Below are 25,369 nucleotides of genomic sequence, written 5' to 3' on the forward strand. Positions count from 1 at the left end.
GACTATATAACATGTTGCAGTAATCTAACCTGGAAGTTACCAGAGCACAGATAACTGAGGCCAGGCTATCCATGCCCTTGTAGCATTGCAGCTGCCACACTAGCCTAAGCCAGTATATTACACTCCATGCCACAGAGACCACTTGCCTCTCTAGTGACAGAGTTGGACCTAAGTTTACCTCCAAATTTTAAACATGTTCTTTTGCGGGGAGTGTAACTGCAGCCAGAACAGGTAAATACCAAGAGCCTGGATAGATGAACCACCAACAGGACCTCAATCTTGTCTGAGCTGAGCTTGTTTTTTTGGCTCTCATCCAGCCATTACCCATCTCAAGCACTGATTTAGCACTTCCACTGTCTCATCTGAATCAGATGAAAGTAATAGAGTTGGGTGTCATCTGCGTATCGTTGATACCCCACTCCGAATAACTGGATCACCCCACTTAGTGGTTTCATGCAGATCACAAATGAGGGACCTTGTTTCTGTCGGGGGCTGCATGCAGCGGGCAGTGCCAAAACAGCAAGGGCAGGGCCAAATCCAGCAAGAGCCAAAAAGGGGAGGGGGAACTCCCTTTTCTCTCTCCCTAACACCTTCTTTTCTCTCTTCCTTCTGTCCATTCTTTAAAATTAATTAATTACAATTTGGATTTTAAATTACTTTTAGGCTGCCTTTGTAGAACGCTCTCAACTGAACTTAGGCCAAGGACTTTGAAATTAACTCAAGGGCTGCATTAAATTTGTCCAAGGGTCCCAGGTTGCCCACTCTTGATGTCGTCTTGTTATTTAATATCTACAAGATGAAACCCTGTGGAACCCCATAGCAAAGGCCACAGGGCCAAACAGAAGTCCCACAGCATCACCTTCTGAAATCAGTAATTCAGGTAAAAACAGAAGTGCCGCACTGCCCTCAATTCTGGAATCCAGACAGCCTTTCCAAATGGATTCCATGGTCAATGATGGCAAAGGCTGCTGAAAAACCTGGGAGAATCAACATGGTTGCATTGCCAAATGCAGACCTAAAGCCTGATTGAATTGGATCCAGATAATTGATCTGATCTGGGAGTACCTGGAATTGCACTGCCACTGCCTCCACCACCACCACCTTGCCCAAGAAGGGAGATATTACTCACCAGTAGATCACAGAGGGAGAACACGGTCAGTGGTTTGACTAACAGCAATCCAATCTAAGTGGAGTATGATTAGAACATGGCAGGTGAGGGATGCAGTATATATAATTTAGCGTACCCTAGTGCAATCAAGCACAAGAAACCTATTTGGAAACCTGAGCAAATGACATCAATGGGTATCGTGTGGGTTTGTATGTTTTTCATCCATTGTCTCTAAAACAATTGTAACTAAATATTTCCCTGAGAAGCTAATGAGGAATAGATCTACATTAAAATATGTTTATCATTGCTGCAATTTTGCTGAACATTTATACTGTGCTCAATTCAATATTTATGGGTGTATATTCGGGAAACCATTTCAAGAAAGCAATTACCCACATAGTGTTTTGAGTCGCAGAATTATAAGGCAGAGAAAAGCCTAAATATCACCCAGTTCAAACTCTTGTTGTTAGGATTCTCACCCAAGCAGCCCATCATCCTGCTTCTACTGTGTCAAAAGCAGAGAACAGAGGACACCAAAGGGAACACCAAGCCAAAGGTTTCTGCAAGGTAAGGTATGCATTTGAGTACAGCAAATATAGGTGGTTCAAAGGAAACCACATCATCTGTAAAGAGGTAACCTTTTAACTAAGGAGTACTATTGCCTGCTCCTGTCACAATAAACCAGTTTCCTAGATGCCACAGTATTCTTTATCTTTTTGCTGCTATGAACTACAACTACATTTAGATATATATATATCTTAATCAAGTGAAAATATGAAGAAATAACCTATTGCTTATAACCAATGGCCATCACAGTACAGAAAAAAGGATCACCACAATACAAATACAATGTCATTCCAACTAGACAGCTGATGTACTGTCAAAAACACAGTTAACAGGTAGTCACATTTTCCTTTGACAAACTGCAGAACAAGAAAATGTGTCACACAAATTTGTCTAATTTTTTAGCTCAGATACATGTAATGTTACTTTATCACATACGATTCCCTATTTATTACCAGATAAAATTTGTTTTGAGGCATCCCAAAACAAAAAGTAAATTTTAATTTTTTAAAAAAAAAGCTACTTCGAGATATCTTTCACCCAAATCATTCCTTTGTCATGTAAAAATTCATCCCTCATTTTAAGTTGGCCAGATGCAAAAGATGGAATTTCAGTAGGTTTAGATTGTGTAGCTGCTGAAATGCCCTCTTCTGCACAACTAAACATGTAGGAGCCCTGTCCTCTGTTGCACCCGGCCACCCTTGGTTTTTTTTAGTTTTGTACTGTGTTAGTCAAAAGTAAGAAGCAACAAAAATAGACAAAGCTTCTCAGCCATTCCCTACTGTTCCTTCATTATTCTACCAATTTGTGGCTTCTTGCAGAGGACAACCCCTAAGCAGCATCCCACAAAGCCTGCAAAAAGCAAAAGAAAGTGAAGGAGCAGACACTGATAATTTCCTCTACAGAGAGTAAATGTGAAGTGGAGAGAATAATTTGTCTTGGTAGCTCAGAGCGCTTGGACCTTTTCACAGATGAAGCAACTAAATCTTTTAAAAACAAAACTTGTGTTTATATAGCTTGCTGCAGAAATTCTTGGCCTATGGGAGATTGCACCATTGGGGAAAATTAGGTCTGTGATATCACCAAGTACGTACAACAATAATTTTAACTGTTTCAGCTGCTACTAGTTTCTACACAAAGCTCTCTTTCAAACAGGAGCTCAAGGAAAGCTAAGAGCTGGGGAAACTCACCCAAAGTTGGCCCAAGCCATGTATGAGACATTCTTTTTTTCCCAGGTGAGCAACAGGTGAGGAAAAGGTTAAATCTTCCAACCCCACAGATTACCAGTCCCAAACCCCTGCATGCTTAGTTTTAATTACTTAACAAGTGACATTGCTACAAGCAACACATTTAACATCATGTGTAGTTTGGCCTTTTGGGAGTAGGGGGCTGCCCCTCCGGTGGCCCCTTTGGGGACTGCGCCACAAGTGAATGGGGCACACATACATATTCAGGATCATGGGGCAAAATTAAAGCCGACCCTACTCAGCTCCCAGTGACTCTGATGAAGATCAAAATCCCCTAATAGCAGCAAGGATAGAGCGATCTTCCCTGCAGATATTGCATGGTGTGTGGGAGAGCGCATGAGGTGCCCCCGGCCCACCCACCCCAGAGATCCTGATTAAGGTCACTGCTTCCGCACTGCTAATAGCAACCTGTTCCGCCCAGTTGATGGCCAATCTGCTAGACCATAGGGCCTGGACAGAGCTCCACGGGCTACACATAGAGCAACCAAGAGCTACCTGTGACCATGGGCGGCCCACATGTGCCTTAGCACAAAGATTAGTGGTTTGTATCACATATACTTTATAAGCAAAGTATTTATCAAATCAAAACATTATAACTTGCCATGTAATGGTGACTCAAGACCAAGGAGTGGTGAACCTCAAAAAATTAATCCAGGTGGCACTGTAGCCCTTTCTGACAAGCCACGCATAAGCCATCATGCCGGGTTCGCATATTACAAGCCACTCTGAAAACAAGCCACCCTGAACAACCTAACAACAAGCCAGGGGTTCTCAGGGTGGCTTGTGCGTAGTTAACTGACCACACTGAGGAAACCACAGGTTTGGATGTCACAACAAGCCGCCCTGAAACAAACAAGGCTGACAACCCACAGTGGGTTGTTGTGTCATTCAAACCAGGTCTCTATATAAAGCACAAGAGGGAGAAATACAACAGAAAACTATACAATATTACAGACCAAATTCTGCAAGGCATGTGGTTGCTAAAGTCTTATTGAAATTAACAACGCCTTATTGAGTGGCAAAATGTCAAAATATGTTGAATTTTCCAAAAGTAGTTGCTGCTACTGTTCTTCTGCTGCCAAGTTCTTCTGCTACTGAGCAAATCCTGAAGGACTGTTTTGAGTACGATGGGATTTTCTCATCTGATTTTTCCCTCTGCAAATACTTACACTGCATGTTATAAATACATGTCAGCTATAATACCAGTAATATTTTGCAGTTTCAAAGGGGTAAGTAATGATTTATTTGTAAGCAACATAAGATGGGGGGGGAGCCAGGTTGAACAATTTACATCATAATACATACTTGAAAATACAGAAGCAGATCCTGACTCTTTCTGGAACACTTTGATCCAATCTTTCACAAAAAGAGTAGTTTTGCCACTAAATCAGAAATGGAACAAGAATTAAGTTCTGTACTTGCAGGAGAGTTACAAGGTCACACATATAGCATATTTATTTGGTAGAGAGCGTTTCCTGTTTTTATTCATAAGGATAAATTCTAGCCAACCAAGCTACTTGATAGACTTAGGTTGCAATCCTTTTTCCACTTACCTGGGAATATGCCCCATTAAACTCAATTGAACTTACTTCTAAATATACATTTAGAGGCCTTGGCTGTTAAACTTTTAATAAAGATTCTACCGAAAAAGACAAACTCTGCTTTTTCATTTCTGAACAGCATTCTTGAGATAAATGCCTTACATCCTCTTTGACTACAAAACATGCACCATTTACATGCTGATTTTTTTCCTTTGCATGATGATTCCATAATATAAAATCTTTGGATCCTATTTCTCTTAAGCCTTTATTTTCTTGCTGTTTTATTATATTTTTGGGTCTCAAATTCTTCTCAAGGAAGAGAAGTTCTTTCGAAAATATGTTGGCAAGAGTTTCCTTCTTCCAGTCACAATTATTTTCTCTGTACATATCTGGGTATTTATCTGTGTTCTCCTCACAGGTACATTTCTGCAAAAAGCCACCTTCGGTTTGGCTGGTTGTGACAAAAGCTATATTCAAAGGAGAAGTGTCTGTCAGCTTATAAACACAAGGTCCATAATCTACAACTGTGGTGGTTGAATGCAGCAAAGGGAAACAAATATTCAACATACCAGGGTTAACAGATGTCAAGTCACCAACGTGATAGTGTCCGCTTCTGAACAGGGTTGCCTCAAAGGCTGGCAAATGCTCTCTGCTCAACAGTTGTACTCTCTGATGTGTGATGAATTTGTCATAGGTTCTTCGTCCAAGTTCCCTTTCTAACATTATTGATTCCAGCTCCTTGTCTGCAAATGCCCTTCTTTTCCTCATTCTCTCACTCAGGCTAGAAAGGCAATGTTCAGTTTCCTGGGAAGGTGGCTTATTTGCTAGAATAAAATCCAAATGAAAGGAAAGTTATTACACAACACCTGGCCTTGAACAAATCATTAGATGGCTTTCATGGCCTGCTTCAAGAGTTAAGCATTTCCTTCACAGAAAGCATTTCAGATAGTAAAAAAGCATTAAGAAACCTGCATATAGGCTATCGTACCATATGTGATTGTTATCAAGGAGTGAAAAAGACACAGATAGTGTAAGTATGCTTGGAAACACAGCAAGATGACATCCATATACTTGTCATACATGATAGCTAGTTTTCAACCTATATCCTACAATAAAGTGCTTTTTGATGTAGAGATAATATGTTATTAAGGGTGCAATCCTATCCATGTTTAGACAGAGAAAAGTCCTACAGTTCCCAGCATGCTCCAACCAGCCGCACTGGCTTGGGAATGCTGGGAGTTGTAGGACTTTTATCTGTTGAAACATGCATAGGCTTGCACCCTAAGTGGCCTGAAGTGAATGTCCCAGTTACTACAGCTTCCATGATTAAGTACAATTGCCACAAAGAAAATCAAGAACACCAGTCCTACTGAAATCAGTGCTATTTAGGTACACTTAACTTCTTCTGGATTGTGCCCAATATCCACTCATGCAATGTGACTGCAGCCAGAGCCTATGACTATTAGTGTCATGCTCACAAAAACATTTGAAATTAAAAAAAAGTGGAGAGGAGGAGTCACCCCTCAAGTTAAGTGAAGATCACTTTATGCAGATAATCTCCTTTCCTCCTAAAGTAGTGGCCCACTACTTAGACACAGTTAAATAACTGCTTCCAAGACTAAAAGTACTTCGCTACTAAAAAATAAAGTATTTCGAGTCTGGATTACACTTTTGTCTTTTCAAAGAAATAGACTACCACTTTTGGGCTGCAATGTGAAAGTAAGCCCCACTGAACAAACTTAAGCCCCATCACTTACTTTTGAGTAGAAATGTATAGGATTGAGCTGTAGAAGGAAGAGATACTGAGCGTTTCTACACAAGGCTTTTATTGTGTGATCATGATTGGCCACACACTTTTTTTGTGGGTCCTTTACACAACATTGTCAACCTCCAGGGCCCTTCCCATCCTTTCTGGCCATTATAGAGGCTTAATTCTCTACAGGGGAAATGCAACAAGGGACTTCAAAATGCGATAAATTTTCCGTGAATTTCCAGAATCCCACTATATTGCAGCACCATCTAATGGCTGTATAATGAAACATATAGAACTTGTCCAGAAAGAAAACCCCTGGATGAAACCACATGAAAAGGAGCCAATCTCAATCTCGCAAGAAGTCTGGAAGCAGAAGCCCCGGTAAGGGTGTTGGATTTTAGCTTCGTGTAGAAATGCTCACTGTCTATAAGGTGTAACTTTATCCCTTAAATTTGAAAAAAACTTCCAACTCCTTAATTAGGAAGAGTCACCTTCTTTATTCTAATATCAGCCTCATAGTCTTGTATCTCATCCCTTTAGTTGCTAGACTTGCTCATGCTGCATCAAGAGAACGTACAGATATCCCTTCTAAAGTACTTTTTAAAACAACAGCAACAGTGTCTTTTCACATCATCCATTCAGGGCTAGCCAAACAAGAACAATACATGAATAAAAGCACACACCCATTTTGTAGACAGTGTCAGGAATATATAATTCAGTACACAGCAAAAGCATCCATTTATTGTCATAAACACCACCCCTGTTTGGGAATGAAATAAATTAGAAGTGAAGGATCTACCCCATTTGTTCCTAGTGTCATTCTGTTGCTTAAGTTCGTTCCCTCTAGGAAGGGTATGCCAATATCCCCTTAGAGACACACAGAACTCTGAGATTCAGTCCAACGCAGTTTTATTTGGTAGGAGACAAACAGCACTGTTCGGGTGGATTCTCGCGGCTAACGCCACGAAGGAGAACCACACCCTAGTTGTTTTTGGTACAGCTTATATACATTCAGTATAATGACCTCATTAGTTATGCAGGGTGGGCCACATAATATTCATGAACTTCATTAAGCATGTGTAGTTGACATGTCTCTACAGCTGACCTGTCCTTGCAAGCTGGGCAGGAAGCTGGTTAGAATCAGTTCTAGCTGGAACTGATTCTAACCAGCTGCAGGAGTGTCAGCTACTGGGGGGAGGGGGGGGGGCTCCTCTGGCTGTACCTAATATGAAACAGACCATTACTGTCCGTTTCAGCAAGGCAGTTGATAAGACTATCTTCCTCTGGGACTTTCCACTGTAGGAGGCTGCCTCGGATGGCTGCCAATACTTTAAGATGGTGTCTCTTTGGTTCTATCAATTCCTGCATGCAAACACTCACCTTCCAGTTTGCACCTAGCTGCCATACTAGCCGTGTTCTTGGATTTACAATGAAAGTTTAATCTGTGGCCAGAAGCTGAATATTCATCGCTCTTAATGCCTTTTTTAGCCTGCATAGTCACAGAAAGAAGAAAGAGGATATTCCATAATCTTGCCTGATAATCAAGTTAAAATCGTACTAAAATATTCAAACTATTTTGGGGGAAATTAAAAAAAATCTTGATCGAAAGAAAACTTTGCTTCAAGATGCACTTCAAGTATATAGTTTATATTTGGTTTTTGTTTTTAAAACAACATTTTAAAGGATATATGTTTTTTCCTGCATTCAATTTGTCCTCAGTTATCGTGCTACAGAAGACACTACCTGTCACACCAGCATCCAGGTTCTGCAAATAAATTTAGGAAGATTACAGTAGTTACACACTGCCACCCTAGCCAACTTAAAAGTTTTAGTACTCTGAGATGATCTACATGCAAACAAAGTTTACTGCCTAGGGCATACATACACATTACATATCCAACAACCCTTTTTCTCAGGGAAACCTGCGTCAGGAGACAGCAATTCTAAGGGTGGGATGGAAAGTACTTTCTCCACATTACTCCTCGGCTCCAAATCCTAGTCTCTACCCCCTCTACTCCTTTCCCATGAGGTTTGGACCTTTACTCTTCTGCTACTTATGATACACATGCTTTACGGTTCGTTCTGGAAATGCTAAGTTTTCTGTAAAGTTTGAACGGGCCCAGAAGCTAGGCCGGCAGCGGCGGCAGGGTGGGGGTAAAGAGAAGTCCTCCCCCCGCTGCCCAGCCCAGCCCGCTATCCAGTGCACAGCCTCCTATCCAGTGCACACGCCTGCAACGTTACTTTTAACAGCCACAGAGCAACTTTAGTCCTCGTCATTGCAAGCCAGAAGCGTTCCACTCCTGAATCCGCCATCATGCAACCACTGCAAGTCATGCGGGCGGGGTCTCTTTTAAAAAATACAGCAGTCCCATATGCAGGCTTAAAAACCCTCTAGCCCTATCCAAATAATAACCACCGCTGCTTTGCCAGTGCCACATATGCTGACAAATATGGCGCCTGAAGGCGTCTCGCGCCACACGCCCGCTTGCATTCTCCCCACCGCAGCTTTTCCGACGGGCGCCGCTGAACTTTTAGCCGCGGCACCGCATACATGAATACGTAAGGCCGAGCGTGCTCCGGGCTGGGAAGGCAACTGTAGGAGAACTTCGCCTGTGGCATTTCGACCTGTCGTGTAGTTACTGAGGGCTCAGGAGCGGCAGGCGAGGAGGGGGGACGGTCGCCTCCGCGCGGTGCCTTCCTCTCCGGCCCCGCGCGCTCACCTGGCGCCTTCGCAGCGCCACCTGCGCCGCCGTGGCGCGCCGCCGCTCGAGCACCAGCAAGCACGCCGGGCACGGGCACTCTCGCCAGCGGCACAGCTGCTTGTGGCCCTTGAGGCGGGACCCCACGCCGTGGTTCCTGCAGCGCGCGCACTTGGGCAGCCGGTGCGGCTTCCTGCGCCCGCCGCCTCCGCTATCGTGACCGGGGAGCGCCGAAGAGAAAGAACCGACGGGGCGGCTGGCCTTTGTTTCTCGCTGTCGCCTGGAGGCCAGAGACAGCACGGCGGGGCCCCGGCTCCCCGCCGCTCTAGCGTGCATGTTGCCCGCCAACGCCTGGAGCTGCCTGGACGGCGCGGCTTTTATTCTGCTGGACGGCAGCAAAGGAGTCCGCATTTGCAGCTGCCGGGACTGTGGCGCTCCCGGACGGCGTTCGCCGCTGCCTCACGTGGGCTCTTCTGTTCTGCTCATTAGCGCTTTCTAACGAAGGCGTAGGTCACTCTTGGTTTTTGACTGACGCCAGTTACCCATCTCGCTTTACCTCATAACGCCCCCAGGAAGTTATTTGCCGTTAAATCAAGTACACTCCAAACTTCACCGTGAAAATAATCTGCGACGCTTCTTTTCTGCTGTCCTAGTTCTCACCTGCCCTTTCAATGCTAAATCGTTTCCTCCTAAGAATCAGATGCAGATTCCAGATTCCTCACTGCCCTCCGAGGGGTCCGGACTATCGATCTTGTCAGTCAGAACATATTAGGAATCCAGTTCAAACCAACGCCTATCAGAAGCCAAAATATACCATATAAATATACATTATTATTTCTACCCGCCTTTCTAGCAGATACTCAAGGTGGCTCACAGGAGAAGTTAGACCATAAAAAATGTGCAAGCTTTCAAGATCTCCGGATCTTTTCATCTTGCAAGATATTACAAAAAGCAGGTTCGGAGTGGAGGGAAAAGGGAGAAAGAAAGACAAAACTGACTTGTTGAAGACATGCAGACACTATGACTTTCCCCGCCCCTGACCTTCCTCCCCTTTTGTAACACTTTGCCTGATGAAGAGATCTTGAAAGGTTGCATATTTTTTGTGATTATGATTTTTAAATTACATAATCACCGTTTAAAGCTGTTTTAGTCTTAGGTCCAGAACTAAAATGGGAGAGAAAACCTCGCTCCCATGTTGCTAGGTATGCTCATCTACGAGCAAGAGGTCTATAGAGCTCCGCAGTAGTGCAATTCCACATCTCCCATTCATTTCAATTTGCATAGAACTTCCATCTTGGTGGATTGGGACCAAGTGTTCTGGACCATGATGTGTCTGTGCTGGTTCACTGAAGATCTGAATGAAGAATGGTTTCAGCCATACTGTGATACGGTGAAATGAGTCCTGACTAAAAACCCTGTTGCTCCGAGTCTGGACGTTCTCCAGAGTCTTTTCAAATAATGACATTTTGTTAACCCTACGGCTGCTCAAGAAGTGAGGCTGGTGGGAGTCAGTTTTAAATTTTCCTCTGTAGTTGTGGAATAATACATTTCCTATGCAAGATAGGTCACATTTCTATTATTTCATCAACAACTGCAGTAGTAATTATTTTTAGGTGTAAGTATCCTTGTTAGCTACCCTCCCCAACAATAAAATCTGAAATCTGCAGAACAAAATGTGAAGTTTCAAAACATTTTAATAAATTTTAATGCAATGTGTAGAAACCTAAACATTAGTAACAAGTCTTTTTACAACAGATAACAGTAACAACTGGAATGCTGCTTTTTATCCTTATCCAAATATTGTTCTTGGGTTATTACAAAGGTTACACGCTTTCCTCTTCACATCAGGTAAGAACAGTGACACAGAGATGCTATATTTCTCCAAAGTAAATAAAGAACCAGCAACTGATCATTACATGTTTTCCTTGCTCTTTCCTTGCTTTTCCCCAAGGGTTGCCTCTGCTTTGGCCAGGGCACCGTCTAACATCAAGTCTGAGCAGAGGCATTAGCAGCTGGTTGAAAAGATGCACTTGGGGGCCCAGGTATGACTATTTACTATTATGCTTTCACCTTACAAGCATGAAACCACTTAAAGCAGGTGCATCCAGAGGCAATATTGAATCAGTGCAGCAGATGCAGTACTTTCTTGCTTGAAATCAGCCTCAAGCTGCTGTCTCTGCCCTGCGGTGGGGTTCCATGTGCAGGCAAACACATGCTTGGAACTCAGGGGAAGCAGGAACCAGTTTGTGGGACCATTTTGAGCAGACAAATGGCAGGTTAAAAGGACTTTTAAAAACAACAACTCACCCACCGCACACACTGGTACTCCACTCAAAATGGAGCCCTTTGCTAAAGTGGTTTTTCTTCAGAAAAAAAGCATGTACTGATAATACAGAATTCATACACTTAACTATTCCTATGGTCTCAACTGATGAACCATATGAACCACAATTCTATTTAAGTTCCATACTATTAACAGGTATAGAACAGATAGAAATTCAACAGGTGGAGTTTCCAAATAGCTGTACCAGTATTTAGGGAGAACAGTCCCTGTCAATGTCTACCTGTTGCACAGCTGTAAATATGTGTCATTTCAGTCCCAATGCCCATTCAGAGACTCTGACACCCTACCCCCAAAATAGGTCCTCTCCTAAAGTTTGAAATAAAAAAACTGCTGCAACTATAGAGATGGCTAGAGTTGTCAGCTTGTCAGGAAACAAATCAGCCTGGTCCTGGGATTTTAAAACGAAAGATATGGAAGAATTAGTAGGTGAAGCTTTTCATGCCATGGAGGTAAGCATTATCACCTGATAATATCTACACTGCAAACAGCTGTTCAGACACAGGACAGAAGCAGGTAATAAAAGCTGGCAACTCTACATGGGTAGAATGTTTGCTTTCAAAACTACAGGCTGGGAGGGAGTGTTAAGGTGTGTCCAGGACTTTATTATATGTTCTTTTTGAGCATATTTGATCTCCCACAATCCACAGCAGCCCTGAGGTGGGCCTGCATCAGTTCCCTGACAGGCATTCAGAAGAGGATTGTGAAAGGATCAATGCAGACCACACTTCTTCATAAACTTCTAGTTTAGCACTAAGGCATCAATTTCTGAGTGGGAGAAATTTCTGGTAGATAGGACATGAGATAGCAGACATTATGGATGTAATGATGTGAGTGCCGTCATGTTCTAAACCTATATAACTGCATTAGAATGAGTGGGAATCCAGCTCAAAACATTTTTAGGAAGGCATGACTTGAAGGCAACATTAATTGTTAATACATTTAATGCTTGGAATATGAAGAGCAATCTTCACTGGCATCTTCCTGAGAAGATAGCTGACTGTGTTCACACATCACTCCAGAATTCTGGCTATCTGCAGTGGCAACTGAAACACAAGTATAAAAAAGAATCCATAATTTCAGCTTGTCTGAATTCTCTCATTCTTTGCTCTTTACAAAGAAACCACGGAATCTCTCTCTTTTAGTTCCCTTTATACTTTTTAAAGTTGTGAATTATACAAACTTATAAAAATAGCAAATAAGTATTTCCCTGCGCTTAACATAGCTTGTGTGTCTCTGGTTTGCAGACTGTATCTTAAATAGGACTATTTTTTCATTACTATTGCAAAGACACAACTATTACCTTATACAAATTGTAAGGTTTCAAATAAAGAAACAAAAAGCATGAATTTTAAATGGGCAACTGCCAAGAATAATAGTTTGATACTAATTTTCTGAAGAGTTATCCCACTTGTGGCCGTCCAAATAGAAAACTTAAGCACTCACAACTACAAAAATCAGTTCCACTTCCCACATTTCTACTGCATAGAACATGCACTTGGAGAAGGAGAGGCACTAAAGCAATCCAGGGAACAGAACATAAAGACTGTTGGCTTTGTTCCTTGAAAATAAGGACTGTTCTTTCTATAAATTCAGGGAATTTTTCCACTGCTTGCCTCTGGCAATTAGTAATTAGCTGCATGCATTCCAGAGATGAAAGATTAGTATTCTTCTTCAAACTTACACACAAGGTATGCACATATGGCTGCACCATAGCCATTTTCACAAGTAAAGGTGATTGTGGTTAATGCAACACTCACAAAAGTCTATCACTAATAGCTAAAGTATGACTGAACTTGCTGTCTACAGCTAGACAATGCACTGTGGTGAATAATTAGAAAAGAGAGCATCTTGTCTACTGAGCGGGAACATACACATATAGTGCTTCTACAAAACCAGACGTTGTTCCTGACTTGAGGTCAGCATCTTTATCAAAACACACCTTCCCAGCTTGAGACAAACTGCAGCTATAAAACAAACATTTTTTCGGTTTTCAGGTAACCTAATTATGGACATGAAATAGCATGTGGTATATCCCTTCCTAGACTCTACAGCCTCAGAAAAGTGTACTTAGGTCACATATTTATGAATGCTTCCCACATGAAAAAAGACAATATTCCCTGTATGTGTCTGGAGAAAGAATTTAAACCTAGCCTGTTACTTGATGCTTTTCAGGCAATAGGGAATTTGAAGTTTGAAATTTTGGAACATGTTTCTGTACCATGGGCACAAGCCAGCCAAAGTTAAGCACACAGGAGCCTTTATTTTCTCCTACCATGGGCTGAAGACATGAATCAGAAAGAAAAAATAAAAGGCCTAGATACACTTTTTGTGAATTTATCTTTTTTTTTTTACTGCAGAATTTGAAAGCAACTCTTAATGGAATATTATCCCGTGATTCAAGATGGCAAACAGATAGGAGTTAAATATTTTCAGAAGACAGTGAACATTCAAGATTACTCTATCCAAAAAAGCAGAAATGAAAAGGATGTTGGTAAATAACAGAATGTGGTTTGGGGAAAAGATTGATGAAGTATATGAAGATTTGAGATATCTGAGATATAGTTCTAAGGTACATAGGAAGCTACCTTATACTGAGTCAGACCATCTATCCCAGTATTGTCGACACTGGGCAAGTTCAGATGATACAGCAGCCCATCATGAGTTAATTTACCCTTAAGCTGCTGCGATGCATGCTGTCTGTCAGTATGAATATTGAACCCCCAATTGGGGGTTGCCTGGCTTATCGTGTCATGTGAACCCAGCCGGGGAGGGTTATTTGAGGGTTAAACAACCCTTGCATAATCCACAGTCTGTTCCAGGATTATGCAAGGGTTAATTAGCCCTCTAATAATCCTCCCTAGCCAGGACCTCACAACATGACAAGCCAGACAACCTCTGGTTATGGACTGCATATTCCTAATGGCGGACGGCACATGCTGCATTTCTCACGGGTAAATTCACATGATGGGCTGCATGTCATGTGAATCAGGTCACTGACTGATAGCAGCTTTCCAGAGTTTGAAGCAGGATTATCACTGTGTGCTTGTCTTCTTTTGAAGCTATGTTGGACCCCAGTATGGGATAGGACAAAGCAATGTTAATACCATGGGATATTCAGGTAATGACTCTCAATGGGAGCTAATTGTTAGAAGACTATTCCTTGACACAGAAGCCACAATTAAGTGCATGTGCTATTGGAATTATTTGTATGTATAATAGGAATTCACATAGAAAGCAACATGTGTACACCTGACCTATGCAATCTATGACCTGGTTTGCACATAAAGCTAACCCATGGTTTATTTAACCTATGGCTAATCTATGATTTGTTGCCCTACCCAGAGTTTTTCTGGCAGACAATTGAACAAACCGTGCTTTGTTTTCTCAATCTCTAGGTTCTTTGTTTCCCTCCCCTTTTGCCCACTCACTCCCTGTATCCCAAATACCTGTATCCCAACTGTAGTATTGGCATCTAGAGTGGCTAGTTGTTGTTTTTACCACTCTAGCCCCCCACTCTAGCCTGGTGAAACAACCATGAACAACCCAGGGTTCTGAGTTCACATGTAATGACAACCCATGGTTTAAACAACCCAGAGTTCAGAACCCAACAACCAACCAGGACCAGGTTCATACAAGATGCTGCAGCTTGTCATGGGTTATTTCATCCACGATGAGCTGCAGTACCCACAAGCGCCATTTTGTATATCCAACCCCTGCATAACCCTAAAACAGACCATGGGTTATGTTAGCGTTGTTTAACCCTCGCATAACCCAGGCTCACTAGGTTTGCATGACATGACAACTCCGGAGCAGGGGTTACACATTCAACATGGCAGTCACACACACCCCACAGCCTCACCATGGGTTCAATAACCCATGGTGGGGCAGTTGTGTCATACAAACAGCCCCTTTCTGGGTTGTTCATGGTTAACAAACTATGGTTTGTTAGCACAGCTGGGTTTGCATATCACAACAACCAGAATTCAACAAACCACGGGTTAAATAAACCATGGATTAGTATTATGTGCAAACCAGGTCTATAAACTACAAAATTGTGTATAGATCCCATTGATCACTCCTATCTGTATTTGCCTCTACAGTTGTAGGCCACTATGCAAATATTAAATCCAGCACATGAGTATAAGAGCAAGACAAGCATGCTATGTGTGACAGAGTGAGTTCATACAATCCCAATATCCCACTGCATGCATGTTCCAAATATCAGCATAAGGCTTGTGTTACTAAACATTCTGAATGCTCACCAGATGTTTCCTTTGTAGCTTCAGCCACAACATTAAATTGAAGTGGTGGTGGAATATAGTGAATCCCGGGCAGAAAGCCCGGAGGTATAAAAGGTGGTAGTGGAGTATAATAACCTGGCCGGAAATCCCCACTCGCATCTTGTATCTGCATAAAAACAAAGGTATTCAATTTGAGTGGGCACTGAGCCATCATATAAAAGACCAAGAAGGCTGTTGCCCAGAAGTCTAAGACAAAATGAGTTTATTATCATCCTAAACGGTTTCCTTGAGTTTATGTGCCATGGGTAATATAATCTATTGTATTCTTGCACTGCAAGAGAAATCGGGTAAGCCCTCACTTCAACAAAGGAAGTTCGGTTTTTTCAAGTTTACATGACATCGCCCAAAATATGGTCAACATGAGGGCAGGCTGTGTCCTGGAGCCCATCTACATGGAAACAGGTTTTGAGGCGATTCCGTTTAAATACGGATCTTCATGAAATTGGGTTAGCTCCTCCCAGGGCAAACAGTAGCCAGTAATGCAGTGTATACATTTAAAAAATCCATTTGCATGGAGTAAACAAGTACAACTGAACATCATCAAATGGGTAGGTGTGGGGATGCGAGGAGGTTTGCTCTCCGCCCCTTCCTCCCCCCTCCGGATGCTCAGTGATGCTTTTAAAATCAGTAAGGCTCTGCAAACCTTTGCACTTCCATACATAACAGCCTCATTATGCTCCCCTCCCTACTCGTAGAATATCTGAAATGACAGGCAGCGATTGAGCACAGGTTCAAAACAAGGTCCTTTCAAAGCAGCTCCCCACTCCTGAGCTCAGTGAATATTTAAAGGGGCAGGCAGTGACTGAGCACGGGTCGAAACAGCATCCTTTCAAAGCAGCAGGGCAGACTCTCATCCCCAAGGCAATGAGTTACTTCCAAGTAGACATAAGCCCCTGCCCCATGCAACTCTTCCCTTCTGCAAATCAGTGCCACTTTCATGCTGAAGCCAGCTAAGGTCACATGGACTCCCAAACTGCACTGAAGCCGCTATGACTGGAAAACCCACCACAAATAGAGTTTTTTAAAAAACAGATTTAGGGCAAGAAACAGCGCATTAGCTACAGGGAGGGGCATGTGTCATCTGACATGATCCAGCAGAACTGGAGTAAAAGCCTGGTGTAGTTGAGCCCCTGGGCAAGCAGTGTCAGAAAGGAGAGAGGGAACACGGTTATACCTTTTTGCTACTGTTTAAAACAAATAAAAACATTGTCCTATATAAAATATAAATATATTTTTAAATAATACTGTCTTGCTTAACACCTGGGCTAACAGTCAAAGGTAATTCACAGTAAATATTGATGAGCAGAGAAAATGTTATGGAATAGATTAAAATTCACTATTTCCACAATCACTGCAACTTCCATTAAAAAAGTATTGATTTATTTGTTAAAAGTCAATTTCCCTTCTTAAATCCCACCTTCCTAAAGCTGTTATTAAAATACATGTAGCAGCAATGTAAAACTTTTTTTGAAGCTGCATATTCAGACTTCGAATGAAATATACAAATATTGTCACAAAGTGTAACCATAATACAACCGGTGACTACATTTATTCCTCTTTGTTGAACTGTGATGTGAAAAATTGGCTTATGCAAGCATATTCAACTGCTTTGATAATCTCTTCAGTGTACAAAGACAAGAGTTAAACACCTGCATCTTGACTAATAAGAGACTGAGATGCAATCTTATGCATGTTTAGACAGAAAAAGACCTACAATCCCCAGCATTCCCCAGCCAGCATAGCTGGGAATTGTAGGACGTTTTCTGTCTAAACATTCATAGGATTATGCCCTAAAATAAGCCTGAGTGACCTCAACAAATAGGAAAAATGTTGTGAGCGTTTTGTGACATGTGATAACATCATAGTTGTAACCAACTGGAAAGACTCTCAGTTTTTCTTAAAGAAAGGTATTTTCCAGCAGCCTTCGTGGTTTTCAACATGTTTGAAATGTGTTTGAATCCCAGTATTAGAAACACCCCCCCAAACAGTTTAAAACGTAGCTGCTAATTTTTAGTCTTTTAGAGTGCAATTCTATGCATGTTTAGACAAAGAGAATTCCCAATTCTCAGCATGCCCCAGCCAGCCATACTAGCTAGGGAATGCTGGGAATTGTAGGACATTTTTCTGCCTAAACATGCATAGGATTGCAGTTTGAATTTTGATTTTTAGCAGCTTCATTGAACTTTGAATATTAGGAAGTATAAGCCCCTTTGTTTCAATTATGTAAGATCTGTTCCAGACTGTCTTGGAAAATAATTTGAACATGCAGAATGGGATTTTCATTTTGCCTTTACCATTTGAAACACTCTGGTTACAGTGTCCCATGCTTCCATTTTTGTACTCAAGTGCCAAACTCAGAAGATGAGCAAATTTTCCCTTGTGGATGTGCTGTAATAGGAGCCGTGTACAAAACGTACTCATTTTTAAAAACAATCCACTGTTTCAATCAATGCTTTAAATCTGAAAACCCTGGAAGAATTATTGGGATGGCAGAGCAATCTGGAAGTTTAAATTTCTGATGTGGATTTTTTAGTTACCCTAGTGCAAACAATTTTCTTCAAACTACCTTCTGTCTGATATTGGTTGGAGAAAACAATTATTCGTGGATAAATGCACTGACTCTTGCACCAACCACCTGGGGATTTAAAATAGGGATCTCATCTGAGTGAACAACCAAAAAGGACAGCATCTGCATTTGGATGTGCCTATGCATTGAAAGCAGTGGATAATACATATTTAGATGCACATTCTAATGTGCTTCCAGTTTGGTAAAAGTACAATATCTGGAACACTCCCAGAGATCTTATGAATATTCAAGACTACAGGTTAGAAAAGTAGAAAACTCAGAAGAACTAAAGGGACACGTTTTGCACATCCCTAAAACGTAACCATTTCTTTGTTTTGCTAGCATACTATCCAAAGGCGACCACTCAACTAACCAGTTGCAAAGGTTAACTTTTTTGCATGTACTCCTGCAGCCAAAGGAGAGATGGATTAAGGAATCCTATGGAGAAAACATTACTTACTGACATAGAAGTAACACTCCCTGGGCTATGACTGCTAGGAAAGTGTCTGAAACTTGTCTGCAGGGGTAAAACAGGGCCAGGAGGTGGGCCTCTGTAGCCTGGTTGGTTGATGGTGAATCCCACAGAAAATGGATGGTAAGGGTACATCCCAGAATATCCAGGATACACTTTGGGAGGCTCTCTCTCCGCAAATTCTGGGCATACAGCAGCACATTCTTGAGGCAAAGTAGGATGGTCTATAGAAAAAGAAAACAGAATGGTTGGATTGAATGTGTAGTGTTTGTGGGCTAGTATCAGAAATAATACGAACCCCTGAAGTGTTGCTGCCAGTCAGTGTCGACAATACTGGGCCAGATAGACCAATGATCTGCTTCAGTTATAAGGTAGTTTTCCTGAGTTCCTAATATATGTAAGATCACCACATATTTTACTATCTTGAAAATATTGTGCTTCTGTTATTTTAATATTCATGAAGGTGCTTTTTAGATGTCCCCTCACCTGCATGGAAGCTGTTTATCCATCAGCAGCTCAGCTCCCAGCATGCCCCAGCTGGCTGGGGCATGCTGGGAGCTATAGGACTTTTTTCTGTCTAGGCATGCTGGGAGCTGTAGGATTTTTTTCTGTCTAAACAGAAAACATTTGCTGGGACCTATAGGACTTTTTTCTGTCTAGGCATGCTGGGAACTGTAGGACTTTTTTCTGGGGTGGGTTAGGGTATTTTAGAAAATGTTTTTATTGTATTATTTTATTGTTTTAAACTTTTTTATTGTATGTTGTACATCGCCCAGAGTGGCTGGGTGACCAGCCAGATGGGCGATTAATAAATTTAATAATAAATAAATAAAAATAAATAAACATGCATAGGATTGCACCCTAAATGACCCAACGTGTGCCAATTCCGGGTTGTTGTTTATTCATGTCAGGATGGACACTGAGACCATAGAACCTCAGAGCAGTTCTGATTCTGAGGAGGAACAGCCATCCGTGGGAGAGGAGTGTGCTCATCCCTCCCAGGCCCTGCAGCTGGCAGAGATTCCTCCTCCCAGCATTCCAGACAAAGATAGCAGTCCTGGGAGTGAAAGAGTGCGGGAGGAGGTCTGGCTGGATGCTCGACGCAGATGCAGAGAACGACGAGCTATGGAGGGCGCGGAAAGGAGGCGTAGCGCCCGTTTGGCGCGCACACAACGGTCGCGTCCAGAGGACCCAAGGGAAAAGGGGAGGGACTCTCCCTAGCCCATAAGTTCAGGGTCTGTAAGTGATTCTCGTTCAAACGGGGATCAACTGTTTCCAACCCAGGGGCATAGGTTACTCTGCTGTTCATAGCTTAGTCGCTGGTGATAGAGTTATTAAGTTGTAAAAGGAATAAAGCCTTGAAAAGAACCCTTTGTCTGTGTCTGGAGTTGACTACTGGAGTAGACTGAAAGAGGCTGGCTAGGGACCCTTGACAATTCGTTCAGTCTCTTCCAACTCTTCGTGACTTCGTGGACCAGCCCACGCCAGAGCTTCCTGTCAGCCGTCGCCACCCCCAGCTCCCCCAAGGTCGAGTCCGTCACCTCCAGAGTATCATCCATCCATCTTGCCCTTGGTCGGCCCCTCTTCCTTTTGCCTTCCACCTTCCCTAGCATCAGCATCTTCTCCAGGGTATCCTGTCTTCTCATTATGTGGCCAAAGTACTTCAGTTTTGCCTTTAATATCATTCCCTCAAGTGAGCAGTCTGGCTTTCTTTCCTGGACTATGGACTGGTTTGATCTTCTTGCAGTCCAAAGCACTCTCAGAATTTTCCTCCAACACCACAGTCAAACGCATCTATCTTCCTTCGCTCAGCCTTCCTTATGGTCCAGCTCTCGCAGCCATAGGTTATTATGGGGAATACCATTGCTTTAACTATGCGGACCTCTGTTGCCAGTGTGATGTCTCTGCTCTTAACTATTTTATCAAGATTTGTCATTGCTCCCAATGCTGGGGGGGGGGGGTGCCAATTCTGTCAGAAAGACCCTCACAATGGGGTCCTGTTTACATGGTTGGGTAATTTAAATGTTCTTCCGCTGTGTGAAGCTGGTCCTACTGAGCTGGGAGAATGTCTAAAAGACACCTTTGTTAATAGTCACAGATTAGCAGACTCTAGAAATTGACATCATGAAGAAGTATTGAAACAAAGTTAAAACACTACCCCGCCTGAATTTGTAGTACCTATGAATGGGAGATATATCAATATTTTTAAAAACATAATGCATTTGAAAACAACCACACAAGTTTATATAGGGCTGGAGAATCGATTCCATTCTTTTCTCTTAGCTAGCACATAATGTGCCAAGGAGTAAATCTAACGCTCAGAAAACATAAATGTGTAATGCAAGATAATACTATGAAAATAAATTACAGGCTTCCTTAATAGTGCTTAGTACAGTATCAGACTAATAGATGGCAAACCATAATCATAGATAAGATTAAATAGCTCGAGAGCAGGATAAAAACATAACCAGTAATTTGTTCAGAACTGAAGCAAAATTTTGAAAAATGCAAATTTACGAAGCATTTAAGAGTCAGAATAAGAATAATATTTGCAGTGTTCCATTTCTAAATTTCAGCATTTGAAAAACTGTACATCTTGTAGATTTAACATAATAATGTTAATTATCATCTCACCAATTTTAATATTTTCTAAACTTTTCTTGCTAATAATGATGTTCCTTTAACGTTTAAAGTATGTTATTTTATTAAGTTACTTTAAAGTTTAAAGATCAGGGTGCAAGCAGCACCGTAGGAAGGGACTCCATGGGGGTTGCAGAAGCCAGCTCTTTCCTGTGGTGCTCAGGTCCCTATCAGGTGTGAGCACCATGGGAAGCAACTCAGCCAAGGCTTAAAGGAGGTGGTCCTGCAAGCACTAGATGATTGGTGTGGAGAAATCTCCATGTTATCTCCAATCTCTGACTGGAGATAACAAAGGGATTCCCCTTTGTGCCACTTGCCCTCTGATTGGGAGGGTGAGCAGTGCACAGGGGAATCCCTGTGTTATCTCTGATCATGGAGATTATGCTTATGGTTGGCCATCTAACATGAAGATTCCTTTCCCCCAGGGGAAGGTGGGCTTGGGTCGGGTGGGGCCTGTACAAGGGGTTTAGCCCTCCGCAGATCAGATTGGGCCCTTGGGCTGGAGGTTGCCTTGCTTTAAACCTTAAATGCAACAGAACTGTAACTGGAATGTTGAAAAAGTTCTAACTAGAATATATATATATATATATATATATATTACAAAATATTTCAAAGTAGATTTTACTTGCATTTCCCCCCAAATTCACTGAAGCTCTAGATAATTTTCAAAGTTTACCTTGTATAATCACCACTTTCAATGCAATCCCAGGCTGGTGCTTGCGTTCCTCCTTTTATACTTTATATATACTCTATGCAATATGGGTTGCATCCAAATTTAGTCAGGGTAGACTCAATGAAAGCAGGAGGGCTTAAGTTAGTCATGACCTGCCCCACTGATTTCAGTGGGTCCACTCTAAGCATGACAAGTCTGAATCCTACCCTGAGAGCCAGTGTGGTGTAGTGGCTAGAGTGTTGGACTGGGAGTTGGGAGATCGGGGTTCTAGTCCCCACTCAGCCATGGAAACTCACTGGGTGACTTTGGGCCAGTCACAGACTCTCAGCCCAAACTACCTCACAGGGTTGTTGTTGTGAGGCTAAAATGGAGAAGAGGAGGATTTTGTATGCCGCCTTGAGTTCTTTAAGGAGGAGGAAAGGCAGGATATAAATGTAATGAATAAATAATAGATAAATATTCTAACAAATTTAGCAGTAACTTCCCAGTTTATTTGCAGTAGCTATGAAATATTCATGAACTTGAGCACACTCCGGGAGAGAGCGGAGGACAGGAAAGCCTGGCATGCTATGGTCCATGGGGTCACGAAGAGTCGGACACGACTGAACAACAAATGAAATATTCCCCTTGCTGAAGCGGTTTGTAAAATATAATGCAGCTCTTTTTAAGCCAAGCCTCTCTGCTAGTCTTCTTGCTATATTGGCAATTCAGCACTGTGCAGGGTCTTCTGCAACTCATTTAACACTTACACATATGCTGGCTGCATAAATGTGGTTTTGCAACAATGAAACATGGTCAAGCAGTTTCCACAGCTGAATTACTGCAGCTACAAAGTCCTCAAGCAGGATATAGAAACTACAAAAAATAAAATTCCAAAACACCTTTTCAGGGAAAAAGCAATCCCAAATAGCATCAGCCCAAACCTGCACAAGAGGATATTGAGGTCCTGGGCACATGATTAGGGTCCAGAGCAGGTAGAACAGATAGGCACGTTCACACCAGATAAACAATAGCTATGAACACACGAGTATAAATTTTTAAAGTAGAACTGTGGTTGGTCCACATACCTAAATCTATGAAGGTTGGAGAGCTGGGTTTGGGTGGTGTCCGATTAGCTCCTGTTCTGGCACTGTGGCTAACTGCTGAAGTCACCTTGGCTCCTTCATGAACAACAACATGAGTGTGGGCTTCTGGGGTGTTCAGTCTTGATCCCTTTCTACTGCCAGCTGTGCTTGCCACTTGTTCATCGCTGGGGCTGCATTGAGGAGGTGGCAACATTTCCCTGGGTGGTGAATCTGGTCCCTGTCTCTTCAAGGCCTTCTGAGCAGCCATGATCTTCTGGCGTTCAGTGATGAGAGCACATTTCTCACATGGGCACTGCTTCCAACGGCAATGGCCCGCATGGCCCTTCACTGGGACTACAAAGCCGTGGTTCCGACAGCGTGAACATTTAGGGGCCCGAAGGGACTGAGCCATGTCTTGGGCCTCCATGGCAGGCAGCTGCCTAAAATCCTGCACCAATGCTAACGTGATAAACCCAGTTGAAATCTGCTTTTATGGTGTGCAGAAAAATGGCTACAATATGGCAATTAAGCCTGGGGCCTAGCATAGAGAAGGGGAAAATCAAAATTTTACTTAAAGGAGAAAGGAAAGGACTCTGGGTACTGTTTGCTAGCCCCCAGAATTCAACAGTACTCTCCAGAAGTACGTCTTTAGTTAACCTGTAGAGAATACTATTCAATTACCTTCTTGCTATCATTTTTTGTACATTTAGACTGTATTTTGAAACACGTATTCTCTGAAAAACTTTGTTTTAAAATGTAATTTCAGATTCTTAAAAGATCACAGTGTTCCAAGTGACTGCAAAGCTTGCTGATTCTGTTTCTCTGCCAGGGAGGCAGGACATTTGGTATTAGGACTACAGGCAATTGTGAGCAAAAGTGAGGAAACTGATTTCTCCAGTGGTTATGCAAGGAAACCAGGTTTAAGAAGCAGGCTGCACAATTTGGTGGTTCAGTAGGAAATCTGGGCAGGATGGGGAGGGGGGCATGGATTGAGACGGTGTTGTTCAAAGAGTGAGCCCATTATTTTAATGGGGAATAGCAATCAAGTAACATAATCTGATAACTGTGCTAGCCCTACCTGGCTGGGCCCCATCTACATGAGCCTTTTACTCCGGGGCAGCTGCGAGCCAAGGGCCTTCGGGACAGACGACACAGTCGTCACTTCACAGCAGCCATCTGTGGTTTTCTCCCAGAAAATACGGATTTCCAAGGAAGTGTTTTGCTGCGATGTTTTTGGTTTGCTGAGGGTTTCCCGCGGTTGTGAGCCATCTGTCCCTTCCCCAAACCGACTTTGCATTCTGCAGTGGGTGTGTTGTAGGCGTGCGTAGTGCTTGCGTCACGCTGTGATGCCCCTTTACTCCCCCCGTACCTCCGCAGCTGCACAGTTACAGAGGCACAGAGAGGCGTTTTCATTTATTTAATCACATTTTTGCAGCTTCGTATCTTCACAATGGTTGCTTTTGGACTCAGTGCCCAAGGGCCAGCGGGGGGTCTTGAGGGAGGACCAACTTCGCTCTGGCCACCATTTTGGAGCAATAGGTAGGCACATAACACTCATGCCTAGTGCGAACCATCGTGAGAGTCTCAGGCTGGGGAACTGACAAACAGATGGTGGAAATGAAGGAGCACAGAACACCCACATTTTACCTAATGAGGGACGGACAGACAAAACAGAACCTCTAAAATACAAAACAGATACTGAAGTGTCACACCCCCACACTCACAGGCCTGCACAGCTGCTCATTAAAATATAATGGCAAAAAAGAGCACAGTGGAGTCTGTATGGGAAGCCAGAAGTAAATCACAAGTGTATCGTAGCAGGAGCTAGCCTAATTCGAAGCTGAAATGCTGTGCAGTTGCGATGGAGTGAAGGGTGAAAGTGGTGCCATGTAAATGAGGCCCGTGATGCTAAAACTAGATTTGACATTTGGCTAATTTAAAACTAGTTTTAAAATGCTAAGCATTAAGCAATCAAATGAAAATGTGCATTTATGTATATATTGTAACACATGCAGGGGCTAGTCTTCTCTTTTTGCTTTGGGATTTTGTATAGCCAAAATTGAAGTTCAGGGGACATCAGGTAGATCTCTGTCTGTTTCTCAGTATAAATTCGCTATTTAACAGTATAATTTCCTTTATCTCCTTGAGCATCTTGTAAGATTATTTGTTTTAAGATGTAAGAATTATCCTTTGTCTGTGGGACAGGATGGGACATATTCCTCAATACATTTTCCATATAATAAATGCTTTTTTAAATGTTTGTATGTCTTAATATCCAAGTTAAATCTTGTTTTCATAAAGTAAGTAAAGGCAATCGAATAATTATGTATATTGTTTATTATCTCCTGGGCAAAAATATTATTTCAACCAGGTTTTTCCATTCTGCCGTATTCCACA

At 42.4% G+C, this 25,369-nt stretch overlaps 2 protein-coding genes across 17 annotated transcripts in view; both read right to left on the bottom strand.

The window, feature by feature from the left end:
- Positions 1 to 9,585, bottom strand: part of LOC146348149 (doublesex- and mab-3-related transcription factor 2-like) — an 81,997-nt gene extending 72,412 nt beyond the window's left edge. For 4 of the 16 annotated variants that reach the window (XR_014790542.1, XR_014790544.1, XR_014790545.1 and 1 more), the window contains exons 1-4: positions 8,934 to 9,585; positions 7,594 to 7,702; positions 5,030 to 5,284; positions 4,225 to 4,301 (exon numbers count right to left, since the gene is read on the bottom strand). Coding sequence is in view for 5 of the 16 variants with exons in the window: in XM_084852471.1 (XP_084708597.1) it covers positions 4,539 to 5,284; positions 7,594 to 7,702; positions 8,934 to 9,323 (1,245 nt within the window). In the remaining 11 variants the exon portion in view is untranslated. The other 12 variants (XR_014790546.1, XR_014790549.1, XR_014790551.1 and 9 more) reach the window with 12 other exon arrangements.
- Positions 9,586 to 10,587: 1,002 nt separating this feature from the next.
- Positions 10,588 to 23,471, bottom strand: DMRTB1 (DMRT like family B with proline rich C-terminal 1). Its single transcript, XM_084852476.1, has 4 exons — positions 22,976 to 23,471; positions 18,584 to 18,819; positions 15,519 to 15,663; positions 10,588 to 12,299 (listed from the first exon to the last, which is right to left on the bottom strand). The coding sequence occupies exons 1-4, from the start codon at positions 23,397 to 23,399 to the stop codon at positions 12,196 to 12,198; spliced, it is 909 nt and encodes a 302-aa protein (XP_084708602.1). The 5' UTR covers positions 23,400 to 23,471; the 3' UTR covers positions 10,588 to 12,195.
- Between the last annotated feature and the right edge of the window lie 1,898 nt (positions 23,472 to 25,369).

The sequence above is a fragment of the Heloderma suspectum genome, chromosome 4 (assembly GCF_057233095.1).
Source record: "Heloderma suspectum isolate Gila_16-S chromosome 4, 16-S_ref, whole genome shotgun sequence".
Classification (NCBI taxonomy): domain Eukaryota; kingdom Metazoa; phylum Chordata; class Lepidosauria; order Squamata; family Helodermatidae; genus Heloderma; species Heloderma suspectum.

Coding starts and splice junctions, on each gene's coding strand:
- DMRTB1 (XM_084852476.1), bottom strand. CDS start 23,399: ATGGAGGCCCAAGACATGGCTCAGTCCCTTCGGGCCCCTAAATGTTCA. Junction 18,820..22,975: donor TCCAACCTTCATAGATTTAG/GTATGTGGACCA, acceptor CTTTTTCTATAG/ACCATCCTACTTTGCCTCAA. Junction 12,300..15,518: donor AGCTACAAAGGAAACATCTG/GTGAGCATTCAG, acceptor CTTGTGTTTCAG/TTGCCACTGCAGATAGCCAG.